Source organism: Pinus tabuliformis, chromosome 1_2 (assembly GCF_031772625.1).
Source record: "Pinus tabuliformis cultivar Carrire ecotype Pingquan chromosome 1_2, CPIR1, whole genome shotgun sequence".
In the NCBI taxonomy this organism is placed as follows: Eukaryota; Viridiplantae; Streptophyta; class Pinopsida; order Pinales; family Pinaceae; genus Pinus; species Pinus tabuliformis.
In genome coordinates, this window is record NC_142298.1 from 1,161,326,491 (window position 1) to 1,161,339,994 (window position 13,504).

General features: G+C 36.4%; 1 protein-coding gene across 2 annotated transcripts; it reads left to right on the forward strand.

Moving 5' to 3' along the window:
* The first annotated feature begins 8,713 nt into the window (after positions 1-8,713).
* Positions 8,714-12,540, forward strand: LOC149210345 (uncharacterized). Of its 2 annotated transcripts, none has more exons than XM_089394408.1 (2): positions 8,714-9,260; positions 11,567-12,540. In XM_089394408.1, the coding sequence occupies exons 1-2, from the start codon at positions 8,864-8,866 to the stop codon at positions 11,788-11,790; spliced, it is 621 nt and encodes a 206-aa protein (XP_089250534.1). In that variant the 5' UTR covers positions 8,714-8,863; the 3' UTR covers positions 11,791-12,540. The 2 variants fall into 2 exon arrangements, with proteins under 2 accessions (XP_089250534.1, XP_089250533.1); XM_089394407.1 differs by having other exon boundaries at positions 8,720-9,260; positions 11,429-12,527.
* The last annotated feature ends 964 nt before the right edge of the window (positions 12,541-13,504 follow it).

Sequence of the window (13,504 nt, forward strand, 5' to 3'; positions counted from 1 at the left end):
TTTGGAGGAAAATTAGATCTTCAAATCCTGGATAATTTCTTTGTCATTTCCAATTAGCAACATATCCACCACATACAAGACTAGATAAATAACACAGTCGCCAATTAATTTAAAATACACAAAGTGATCCACTTTGCTTCTAGTGAAGCCAAGTCCCTGTATATATGTGTCAAATTTCTAATACCACATCCTTGGTGGTTGTTTTAACCTGCATACCATTTATTTCTTTCCCTTCACCGCAAATCCTTCAGGTTGCTTCATGTATATCTCTTCTTCCAGAGCCCTGTGAATTTTTTTTTTCCTTCACATCCATATGTTCTACCTAAACCCAAAAGCAGTAGCAACAAATAAAAGTAATCTAATATAAGCTACTTTGGGAACAAGATAAAAAATATCACCAAAATCTATTCCCGCTACCTGGGAATAACCTTGTGCTACCAACCGAGCTTTGTATTTCTCCACATTTCCTTATGCATTCATCTTCTTCTTAAACACCCATTTTCTTCCAATGGTTTTCCTTCTAGCTGACAACTGCACAATATCCCAAGCCTCATTTTTGTCCAAGGATTCCATTTCATCAACCATGGCGTCTTTCCAAAATTTTCCATCCTTTGAATTTACTATCTCCCTAACCCTTCTGGGATCATCATCAATAATAGATAAAGAAAAAATTGAATAGAAAGTAGATGGACTATACCTTTCTGGGTACCTTCTTTCTCGAACTGATCTTCTCACACCTGGAATTTTTGTCTCTTCATCTTTTGATTATTATTCTGATGTAGAGTCTGATTCTTCCTCTTTTAGCTCAAACTATATCTTCTCAGGTTCCTTTGGTAGGACTTCATGTTTAATAACATCTTTCACCTCTCTAAACACCACATCTTAGTTGTACACAACCTTCATTGTTTCTGGGTTCCAAATCTTATAACCTTTTAAACCATCCTTATACCCAATAAAGATGCACCTTTCAAATTTACTATCCAACTTGGTTCTTTTCTCCTTTGGAACATGTACATATGCATCACATCCAAATACCCTCAGATGTGAAAGAGAGGGTTTCTTACCAGTCCATACCTCATGTGGAGTCTTATCCTCCAACGCTGATGAAGGTGATCTATTAACCAGGTAACATGTAGTCTCCACCGACTTAGCTTAGAATTCTAGTCCTAACCCGACACCATTGAGCATGCTTCTTGCATTTTTCCATCAACGTCCTGTTCAATCTTTCTGCAAATCTATTTTGATGAGGTGTGTATGGAGTAGTATTATTCTGTGTTATGCCACACTTCTTAGAGGACTCTTGAAATTCCTTCTTGCAAAAATCTCCACCATTATATGTCCTCAACATGTTTATCTTCTTCTCTGTCTAGTTTTCCACTAGAGCCTTAAATTATTTAAACTTGCCAAAGACTTCATATTTATTCCCGAGGAAATATATCCATGTATTCCTTGAGAAGTCATTTATAAATGATACATAGTACACAGACTTACCCAATGATGGATCTGACACATGTCCAAACACATAAATGTGCACAAGCTCTAATATCCCTTTCGCCCTCTTAGCACTAAAGGGGAAACTCACCCGAATCTTCTTCCCATATACACAATGTTCATAGAAATAAAAATCCAGAGAGAAATTAGACATACCTTCTACCATACCATTACCATGAAGTATTCGAAGGCCCTTCTCTCCAATATTTCCAAGTCTTTGATGCCATAACATGGTATTTTCTCCAGAGACCACTAGATTTTCTACTCCACTTTTAGGAACCACAGAAAATTTTCACCCATCAATACCAGTGCTCCTCAAACCATCTTGCAAGTATCTCTCTCAAACACTGCTTTTACACCTACATCATCCATCTTTCTTACATAAATCAGATTTCTGTCCAATGCAGGAATAAGCAGAACAACAAGAAGTGTTCTAATCCCTCCACCTTGCAACATCATCTTAAATTTTCCATGTCCGATGATTCTATCATTCATATCATCCCCTAAGAAGACATCACCACCATCATATTTCTCATACTCTCATAACCACTCCCCATAGCACCTATGTCAATCAACCATGCCTCATGATCTACATGTGTACTTAAAGAAGAATCCAATTACACATCCCCGCATTTATCTGAGGTGGTTTTCGCCTCTGCAGAAGGAGCATCATCGAACCCCTTTCCTTTATTAGGAGCTTTAGATCTACAATCCTTTTTATAGTGCCCTTCTGTTATGCATTTCGAGCATACCTCTACAGGTTTTCCTAGAGATTTAGATCTCCCACTCAAGGACTTATTTTAGTTTATGTTCTAGGATCGTCCCCGTTCTGACAAGGCATCTCCATTATGGAGAGATTTTTGTTTATGTTCCGGGACTGTTCTTGTCCAGACAAGGCATCTCCATCCAGCTCTCCATATTTTTTTGTCTCATCTCCTTCGAAAATAAGGATGATACTATTTAATCAAACTTCAAGGTAGTTGTATTGCTACCTATAGCAACAACCAAACTATCCCACAAATTTGGTAGAGAACACAACAAACTGATGCACTTATATTCATCGGAAATTTGTATATCAGCAGATATCAACTAGCTTACCATAGTATTAAAGGTGTTCATATGCTTTGTCATCGAGTCTCCACCCTTCATCCTCAGGTTATACAATTTTTTTTATAGGAACAATTTTTCACCAGAGACTTAGATTTGTACAAAGTCCCAAACTTGACCCATAAATCCTTCATTGTAGCTTCCCCTGATGCATTCAAAAATACTGACTCTCAGATACACAACCATATTGTTGTCTTTGCCTTTTGATCCAACTTCACCTAGTCTTCTGCTGACATTTTCATTGGTTTAGTACCTGGATCTACCACAATCTAGTGATCTTTATCCACCAGAAGATTCTCCATCTTGATTTTCCACAACTCAGAACTTTGACCATTAAATTTATCGATCTCTATCTTTCCACTACTCGTCATCTTCTTTCACTGCAAGAATTGATCCCGCAAATCTCCCAGTAAACAGGGTTTACCACAGGCCCTAGCAAAACACCTCAAAAGAAAAGGCATCTACTTGAAGCCGAAACAACTCTGACACCAAATTTAGGTTTTAACCCTATACAAAAACTACCTACAGATGAATTCTAAAAAACAAAAAATAAATAATGACGAGAATATAAAACAAATACGCAGAGATTTTCCCCTAGATCCTAAAACTGGGACTACTAGATTGATTTTTCATTATGTTCCTTTCAATGTTACAATATATATCTATATATATATATATACATTCAATGTTACAATACATATATATATAACCATAGTTCCCTTGATCGGATCTACAAAATACCATGGGCAGAAAACCATCATGCTCAAAACCATGTGCAAAACCCATGCACAAAGCCATAGGTAGGTCCACCCTCCTAATATAGGGTCTAAATTTTTTTCCCAGGGTGTTTCCCCGGACCCCATGCAGGGGGGCTACCACCCCCATGAAACCTCCCGACAGGAGGGATGCATCCCCACCTTTGACTACCCTATTGCGCCCAATGCAAAAAACAAGGGAGGCTATCACCCCCAATGTGACCCCCACGCGCGTGCGACTAGTCATGGAAAGAATATTACGCATGCTTACCAAAATCATGGATGAATATGGAACAAAAGGGATGGTTTCCAAGTGGTAAAGTAACTGGTACATCAAGATAAGCTAGCTTCCAAAACATATGTCCCCGATGGGGATATTTTTCTGATGACCGACTTCCGGTGGGTGAGTTAAAGGACTTCCAAGAAGCATGATATACAAAAAAAAAAATTGAACATGACCACACCCTTCACGCGTGTCCTTCGTATGGCCAAACCGTTAGTGACCCTCGAGGTGCGAGTTGGGCCCTACACCCAGTCTTGCATGACAAGCATGTGGCATTTTCATGCTTTAGGTACACGGGATTACCTATCCAGGCCCCCTCATATTAAATACATACAACTAAGGTTTAGCGATTTCATATGCTCCAGGATCATCAACAAGGTCATTCCTTCTATCCATTTGGATATGGCAAGCTACTTCCATGGCAGATTGGTCATAGGAACAGATTATTTTGACAAGCAAGTTATGCTCATTTATGAGCTCATCATGCAACATTGCCTTGGGTTGTTGAAGCTTGGGTTCAACCAGGACACTTGGCCCAATTCATGCAAGCTCTTTGGTTTTGTCTCTTTTCATTATACCAGCTTCCTCATGTTTGTAATTCGTTATATAGGCCTTACTATGCTTGTAGGGCGGTGGAACTTTAACTACCTGTATGTCAAGATCATTGAAGCTTGTCACCTTCAGGCCTCCTTGACTCTTTACAAAAGGTGATTAAAGAATCTAGTTGTAACTATGACTAAAGGTCAGTCAACACTTTTATACCCTCCTTCCCTTACTATTAGTCCTTGTTGTAGTCGCTCTCATCATCGAGTGTATAAATGTTTTGCTACCCTGGGTCATGGATTTTCTCATGTTATTCATTTTGTTTTTGCATAACATAGGGACTGACCCGTCCTTTGAATTGGTGGTCATTTTATCCTTGACGTCCTTACAAGGCTCTGAACCAACTGGAGTTTCCTTTAATTTCCCAATGCTCGTCTATGTGGTTTGGTATTCGGGTACCTTTTCCATTTGGTTTTGACACTAGTTTTTGCCACTCCCGACTTTGGTCTTTGTAGTTTATCTTACTATTGGTACAATCTCAACAGTGGGATTTTGAAAGGTATCACTTACTCCTCCTTTACTACCCCACTTTCTCCCATTTTCCTACAACCAACCCCTCCTTATGTGTCTGGGTGAAACTACACTCTTGCTATGATATTACTTGGGTCATTTTTCATTTTTTTTCATTCGTAGTCAAGTGCTTTATTTATAGGTATTACATGGCTCCGCGTAAATGATTACCAACTAGATGGGGTGGTGCGCTAGGGGCATCCTCCTCAAGGAACATGCGCCTGTTTGGGTGGTAATTTGTGGCAAATTTCTTTGAGTCTACCACTCTTGAGTTCAGAAAATAAATTATAAATTTGGAAGCCAAGGAATTTGGAGATCACAAATACTTCTCTGACTCTAAGATAAGTGGAAGTTGTCTCAAATGGGTGTCAGATCGAAGAAAGTTTTAGAGGAGACAAATTCATTTTATTCACTTCATCACTCACCATTGTCAAATGGAGACACTTCTTAGCATAGTTATCCGTGGTAAGAAATTTGATAACTATAAACTCTTTGTTGGCCAGGAGGAGATCAAGCACATATTGTAGGACATCAGATGCAAACTAGACGATATAGTGGTAAGGTTTAATAGATTGGAACATTATATAGTGTTAGATTTTGAGTGGATTCTAATACCGATTCAAATGACCATAAGGAAGAGGCTACAGTTATCAATGTTGTACCTCTTAACACTATTAACGCAAATTTCAACCTACCATTGCACACTTCCCATGCAAATTTCTCCCTGCGCTCGCCAATCATCATTCTAGACTAAGTTTCATTAAGCAACTCGTACAATCTTCAACGTGGAAGGGATCTACATGTATGTGTCTTTCTAATGAAGTTTTGCTACACTTTGTGGTTTTTGTTACTTTGTGTTACAATTCATATGTTCACACTTGTTTCATTTTCATGTCTAAAAACAATAGTATCTTTGATATGCTATTTATACAGTCACCTTTTGTAATAGTTTTGTCAAGGGTGTCCTAGTTCATGTAGTGGATATGGTGGAGTCATCGTTGCTAATTTTTGTTAAGTTTATGTCTATTGTGCTCTGCTCTATGCATTTGGAATGGTGACCTCAAATTGTTTTGGAACTGCTAAAGTTTTGAAGAAATTTCATTGTAATACCTTATGTAATAGTTTTAGCTATCAATAGAAATATTTGGACATATTTACAAAAAAAAGAAAGATAATATTTTATTATTATCATACATCTATATATATATATATATATATATATATATATATATATATATATATATATATATATATATATATATATATATATATATATATATATATATATATATATATATATATATATATATATATATATATATATATTATCATTATCATTATCATATATATATAATTTGATGATGAAATCCATCTAGTTGACAAGGTCCAAGACTCAAGGTCTCAAACATCTCTTGTGATTATTGGTGTAGACTGTACTCTTTCAGCAAGCCCAAAAATATTGAAGAATAATGCTTCTTCGGGTATATTGAAACGAGCTCATGAGACGACTTCTTCAGACTCTAAAAATGAATCTATTTCAATGCACAATGATAATTTGCAGATTGCATTGATCAAACTGCCTTCAGAAGGTTGGGTCAAGGTTTCAAAAAAGAAAGGAAAGAAAGGTCACCTTGAGGATCAATTCCAATTTGGGTGATTCTCTTCTTTAGTTGTGTCTTATGTCCCTTTACATTTACTTTGTACCATTCATCTCTTCTTTGATACCGTTAGTATAACACAGACTATAGGCATGTATTGTATTACATTAATCAAAAGTTATTACATATTATATGTCTTAGTGTGATTCAGTTTACTACTAGGGAAATCAGACCAATCACACATCAAAATTGATTTTGTCCACTAAAACTATCTAAAACTATAATAGATAATGTAGCAGTATTGAGTAATAAATTTATTACAATTAGCCTTGCCAACTATAGACCATATATCATCAATTGATAGAGTAAAAAATAAGTTAAATGTAGCAACATATTTTAATAGCATGACCATTCATTTATAAGGGGTATCCACTTGAATGGTTATATGCAAAATTGTATCTCCCATTGAGTCAATGAACTATAGATTCATCAAAGAACAATCCATCTTTGTCACCTTATGATTAAACTTCCTCATCTACCTTTGAGTCTCATCTAGACAAATAAAATTTATTGTTGCTCTTCGAATCGATCCACTAAGACTCTTCCCATTATGGTATTAATCTACTAATAAACATCAACTTCCTACATGTATTTAGTCGTTCTTGTCCTTGTATTCCCTGTGTTCAGAATCCAATTACTCACCTATGTAATGACCTCTTCATTCGATATGAACTTGTGCTCTATTTGAGCTTCCACCTATTCCTTTTCAATTTCTTGTTGGATAGGCTAGGGGTAAGGAGGATTATTATTACGATAGATACTACTTGAGCTTTGAGCAGTCCTCTGAGCTCCAGATGTGGATGGTCCCGAGCCATCATGATGGCCTCTACAATATTGACCACCTCTACCTCTAGCCATAGGATTGAATTGAAAGAACACAACTACATGATAACTAGAGGGAATAGGGAATCCTTGGACAAGAGTGAGAAGAGGATACAAGTAGGAAGAGGAAAGATAGGGGCTATTGAGAGGGAACCTTCTAGGCTACCACTAGGAAATTCGCACTAGACTATGAATAGAGGGAAAACCTATGATCCCCCACAAATAACGAGAACAAGAAGGACAGGGACTTGATAGTTGAAATAAAGCACTCCCACGTGTAGGAGAATAGGAGATGGTAGGCAAACTAAAGGAAACTAGGAGTCCTCTTAATAAATAAGACCACAAAGAGTAGGATAGATCCTTGGGCACTAAAAAGCGATAAAGGTTTGAAGCTCCAAAGTAGAAGGGAGACTAGAGTAGGTAAAGCAACATCGAGGGAGCATATTTAAGCACATAGTTCTTGCCAATAATCGAGCCTAGAGAACCAAAGTTGAGTTGTGAGCTATCCTCTGCAAGCATGAAATGAGATAATAAATGATTGAGCTAAGGGAGAGAGAATGCTTAGATCAAATCCATTATTAGAATCAGGAAATGACATGCAAAAAGGAAACGACAACAAATATCGTGAGAGCGCATGCTATAAAAGTTGGTCAACTGATAGTGGCTTGACAGTCTTGGATGAGTCTTTTCCTCTCATTTTTCTGTGCAATCTCTAAAATTCTCGCCTAGCCTCTTTGGCCATTAATGTGCTCAGAAGTAATACCAATTGCAAACATGATGAGGTAGTACTCCTCTAATCCTACCATTTGCCCCTCCCTCCATCAAATTGACTTAGGTGTTCTTTCCCTACAATGATCTTGAATTAGAGAAGTGGTGGCTTTGGTGGTGGAAACTAGACCTTTATAATAATTTGAGCTAGATACACATGCCTTAAATAAATTCATATATTATCAATTAAAATTTATTTTCATATTACATTTAACATCATGAATTTTAAATTTATAAAAATATAACATAATAATCGAGACAAAGTATTTAATAGTTAAAGGTTCAAACAATGATGTACCCACAAAAAAATCCAAAAAGCAATGTGTATATCCGTTGAATAGGACAACTCACCATTAAAAAGTAAAGCATTGAAATGCAAAAGAAGAATAAAAATATACAAGGATTACTTTTATGCAAACAATTGTTCCTGTGGAAGTGGAATAATATTCCCAAGGATCTAATCATTTGAATAATGGTCGATAGTTGCGGTTATAAGAATTTTAATATTTATAATGTTAATAAAACATTATTAAGAAATTTTAATTTTGAAATTTTGAAATATTATATTTTTCTGATAAAGAAGATTAATAAGAACCTAAATTCGTATAATTATAATATTAATATAATTTTTTTCATATTTTTTTTGTATGGCCATCATTCATGAAAACATAATTTTATATTTTATACAACTTCACTCTCACAGCATCTGGCTTTCTGCTTTCGAGTTGGCCAGATAGAGCATATCTACAAGCTTAGAATCATGTTGCTTTTCTATTTATACACTTACTTTTCTACATCCAGTCAGTTGCATCGCTCTGTATTGCAATTTACAGATCTACCACCCCGTTGTTCAACAAATTAGAAACATGACATGCGGACTTGTTTCAAGGTTTCTGTCATACTTGACATTTTCATTTGACAAAGGAGCAAGTGTGACGGGCCATTCTGCTGACTGCAGAGAACGAGCCCTGATAAACTATGTCCTGCAAAATGCAGAGAAGGGCAATGCAGAGTCTGTGCTGAAAGCTATTGAGAGTTTTACTCAACATACTTGGCTGGCAATTTTAGGGAAGGAGAAGGGTCCTCTTCTGGATGCTGCAGTGCAAAAATTTGAAAACAGAGTGGTCTTAGAGCTTGGAACTTATTGTGGGTATTCTGCCATTAGAATTGCTTCCAAGATGGCAGAGCCTGACAGCAAGCTGATTTCTGTAGAAGTGAACTCACATAACTATGCAATTGCCAGAGAAATGATAGAGCATGCAGGTAAAATATTCTGCACTTGTAATATAAGTCAATTATTTTGTTATCTTAGAGTCCTAAAACATAATAGCAATATGGGTATTGTACTTTACTTGGAAATTTTTGTCCCTTCCCCTGTTTGATCTCTGATGTTAACTATGACCATGTTGGTGTCTGGGACGTTGCGAATTATTTTGTTAACGGAGTTGCATATAGAGAGAAAGCACCATCTTTTCTAGTTGGATGTTCTGCTTTTGGCTCTACTTAACAAACAATCTGTAGAGCGGATCATTCAATCCATATCTCTGTATCTGCTATGTCAGTATATTTCAAAGCTTGTTAGTGAATTACATCGTCCACCACTGTAGACCGTATATACTATGAACTAGTTCATGTTCAGTTAATCTTTTGTTTGCTGTTGCTAACTTGGTATCTCTCCATCTTCCGGCTTACATGATTTTTCTGTAATTTTGGGGCCCAAGGCTATTGCTGGCCCTAAATTTTGCTTGATCTGTTTTTTTTGCCCTGAATTTCAGAGCTGAACACTGATTTTATTCCTCCATTGCCCTTAAAAATAGCTTTAATTTATGGGTAGACATGGCCTATTTATTAATCCTTGGTTTTGGTGTTCAATCCTACTTCCATGACTTTTACTACCACCCTTTGTGGGTGGGCATGCCCAATATTCCCTTTTTTTTGTGGTTCTGCCAGTGCTCGAAGTAACTGGAAACACCCCGGGAAGTTTCTGAAGGTTGAGACCAATCAAGTCCAAAAGGGCATTGTCTCCTGTGCTCGCATCGATGTCAAACTCATCTTGAGTCATGGTCTCTCAGCTCAGATTGTCCCAGAATGGAATGATTCTGACAAGAATAGGGCGTTCAGATGTAGGGCTTGTCAAGAAACCAGCCAACTATTTATAGGATACATGTCCTAAGGCCAAGATTTTCCATGGAAGAAAGGGGAAATTTAGTAAACCTAGAGTCTGGAATCTAACTCCTGGGTCAATTCGCAACGAGGGAGATGTTCTTCTTGAGCCTTCTGCACCGTCTAAGGCCCCAATGATCCCTTCTACAGCAAGGGATGAACATCAGACTTTGGTCTTCCAAACTGAACCTAGCTTTACCAAACAACTAATTCAGACAGACAGGCCTTCAGGAGGGCTGAAGAGGCCGAATGGGTAGGAGAACTCTGATTTGGAAATGTAAATTGCCCTTAATTTTGGGGGAAATATTGATTGTGATATAGATAGACAGGTAGTTTCACGGGTGCCTCCACCAGGCCTGCTCCCTTCAGCTTAGTGGAAGGATGTTTGAAAGAAGAGAAAACAAGGTGAGCCACCTATCTCCATGCCTGCAGATGGTTTTCAGTAGTCAGGTTGCTACTCATGGCCTGGCTGATCGTCATCATATTGATTTTCTCTGCTGCAGTTGAAGGGATCATCCATTGTATATCAGATCCCCAGTCTGAGTCCATAGGGATCACTACCCCATACATTATTCTTCTGAAGTACATTTTGATATGATATAACCAATGTGTTTTTATTTCTGATAAAGAAAAAACAGAAGCAAACCCATTAGTCCACATTTTGATAGACACACATTAATATATCCTTCATCCAGCCAAGGCTTCTTCCAGATGTTACTAGTGCATTTTTTTCTTATTGAAAGCACTCTTTCCTCACAACACACATAAAAATGGCAGTTCCATTATTTTTCCAAATGAAACTTCCTCAGTTACATGTATATTGAGCTACTGTTATTTTGTTTTCACTTGTTTTAGCTTTCGAGAGCATTGCTATGCGTTTTTTTTAATGAAACTTCTTTGCACCTGTAATCACTTCTAAGCTTCACAACACAACATATCAATATATTATCCTCATATTTTCATCAGAAAAAGAATGAAAACAAAAATTAATCCAAACTCCATTCTAGTGCATATTCTCATGATTTAGAGTGCCTCTAATGCTGAATCTACTTCAAATATTTTGTTGCTTTCATGGGCACAATGGGCATGTTTCAAAATTTTATTGCTAATAAATTCTTGTACTAATTTGTCCTAATCTTTTTATAGTATCTGTGATGTTGATCATATTTTAAATATTTTGTTGAATCAGTCCTATACTAGAGCCGAGCAATGAGCATGTCTCCATGAATTGAATTCTAATAGAATATTATGTCGATTTGTCCTATCAGGACTGTCCTCAAAGGTGACAGTGTTGAAAGGAACGTTGAGTGAGGTGTTGAATGAATTAGACGACTTCCTGACTGAAATGACAGCCTCATCATTTGATTTCATATTCATGGATCACTTCAAGCATTGTTTTCTGCCAGATTTTCTGTTGCTCAAGGAGAGGTGCATGCTTGGCAAAGGAACATGCATTGTTGCAGACAGCATAGGATTTCCGGAGGCCCAAAATTACTTAAATTATTTGAAAGAACATCCTGAGGAATTGGAGGCCGAGGCATACAAATCTGATGTGGCTTGCTGGAGTTGGTTCCCGTGCACAATAACAGTCTCTACTTACAAAACTGATGTAGTAAAGATGGTTACCTAGTTACTCCAAACTTGTCCATGAATTGAGTTTGTCAAATGTATAGATCAAAATGGCCATGCACAGGGAAAATTTCTTAACCTCTTTTCATTAATGCATATGAGCAGACTATGGATGTATATGCAAAATAAGAAATATAATAATAATCCATAACTCCTGAACAAGGGATATGGGATCTGCCAGTATGACTGAACAAGTTTCGTGTTAAATAAAATCCAAAAATTTCTATTACCTCGTTAAAAACTTTACAAATATTAAAGCTACAAAGTCTAATTTTTAAACTTGTTTGAAGGTACCGTATGTACTTGACTTCTCAGCTATTAGAATACAGAGATTTTATAACTGTACTGAGGTTACCTGCATAAGAGCTACAAAAGACCAACAAAAACTATCTAGCCTGGTGAGAAATATGGTTTACAGTGAATCATATCAGTAGCAACGATGAGGCTACTAACTGATTGGTAAAAATAGCAGCCTGGACTCTGCTATTTGTGGGTGATTGTTTGCAGTTGTCATCCAGCAGGCATCTTGCGGCTGCCTGGAGGCTTTTGATCTTCATCTATCTCTCATTGATGGTTAACTTTGTTTCATTGTCAGTGTCCACTGGAGTAGGTTTTGAAAGAGATATACTCCCGTTTTTGGAATTTTAGCGTTTGGAATCGATTTGCAAGCAGTTTTACTCGTTCAAATCTCTGAAAAGCCTGTAGTGTAAGAGAATACAAATAATATGAAAGTAAGTCCATCATTAACTCTGGCCTCTGGAGTTTTAGTGTTTACAATAAATTTCCTAATAATCCTACAGTATGCAAAAAAACATTTTTTTCCCTCTTTACCATTTCCATTATTTTTGTTATTCATTTTTATATGAAAAAAATGTTTTGCTATTTCTCTTTATCAGTTCCATTATTTTTTAGTCTAAAGGTTTTAGGCATTATCAAAAGTACTGGGGGTGGGGGTAGCGGTAGGTTTTGGAAGATATTATTTTTTTACAAAGAAATATTTTATTTTTCTTTTTATTAGTTTCAGCTTTGAGTCTAAAGGTTTTGCTCTAAATTGTCTGAAATTATGCTCAGGTGCAATAAGAGCCAGAGAAGTGAATACAAAAGAAAGTGTAATTATAAATTTGAGATAAGTTAATTAACAGGTTAGAATACAAATTCCCTAGGGATCTCAAAATATATAAGGAGATATTAAGAGAGGAAGATGTCAAAGTTGTATGAAGATAAAATACCTTTTATAATTATAATTAAATTGAATAGTTTTATTGTTATATTTATTTTTAATAATGAGAAAATTTATCATAATTTAAAGTTTCGCTGTGATATATAAGAATAAAAATTTCATATCCAGTAAGTTTTTTTGGTAACTATTTAAACTTAGACCGAGGTAACTTCTTCATTTCCACACCCTCTAAACCTAACCACATCCTTCCTATAATCTTAAGACTAACTACATAATAGGCAGCCACACATTATTCTTGCCTGAGTTCCCACCACCTTCATCCTCAACGTCTTTGTTTCCAAGTTTTGTAGGCCTAACCACTTCCTTTAATCCTAAGAATAATCACATATTGAAGCATCAAATAGTTTAACATGCTTAGTGTAATGGCTATGATTTAATACATTAATTTTTTATTATTGCCCTGAGAGGCCCTTTTTACACCCTAGCATGATGTGTAATGATGTTTGTCCATCATCAAAGTTGAAATTTTGCTCAT

Excerpts from the sequence above, each read along its gene's own strand:
- LOC149210345 (XM_089394407.1), top strand. The coding sequence starts at position 8,864 with ATGACATGCGGACTTGTTTCAAGGTTTCTGTCATACTTGACATTTTCA. Across the intron at positions 9,261-11,428 it reads AGAAATGATAGAGCATGCAG|GACTGTCCTCAAAGGTGACA; the intron begins GTAAAATATTCT and ends TTGTCCTATCAG.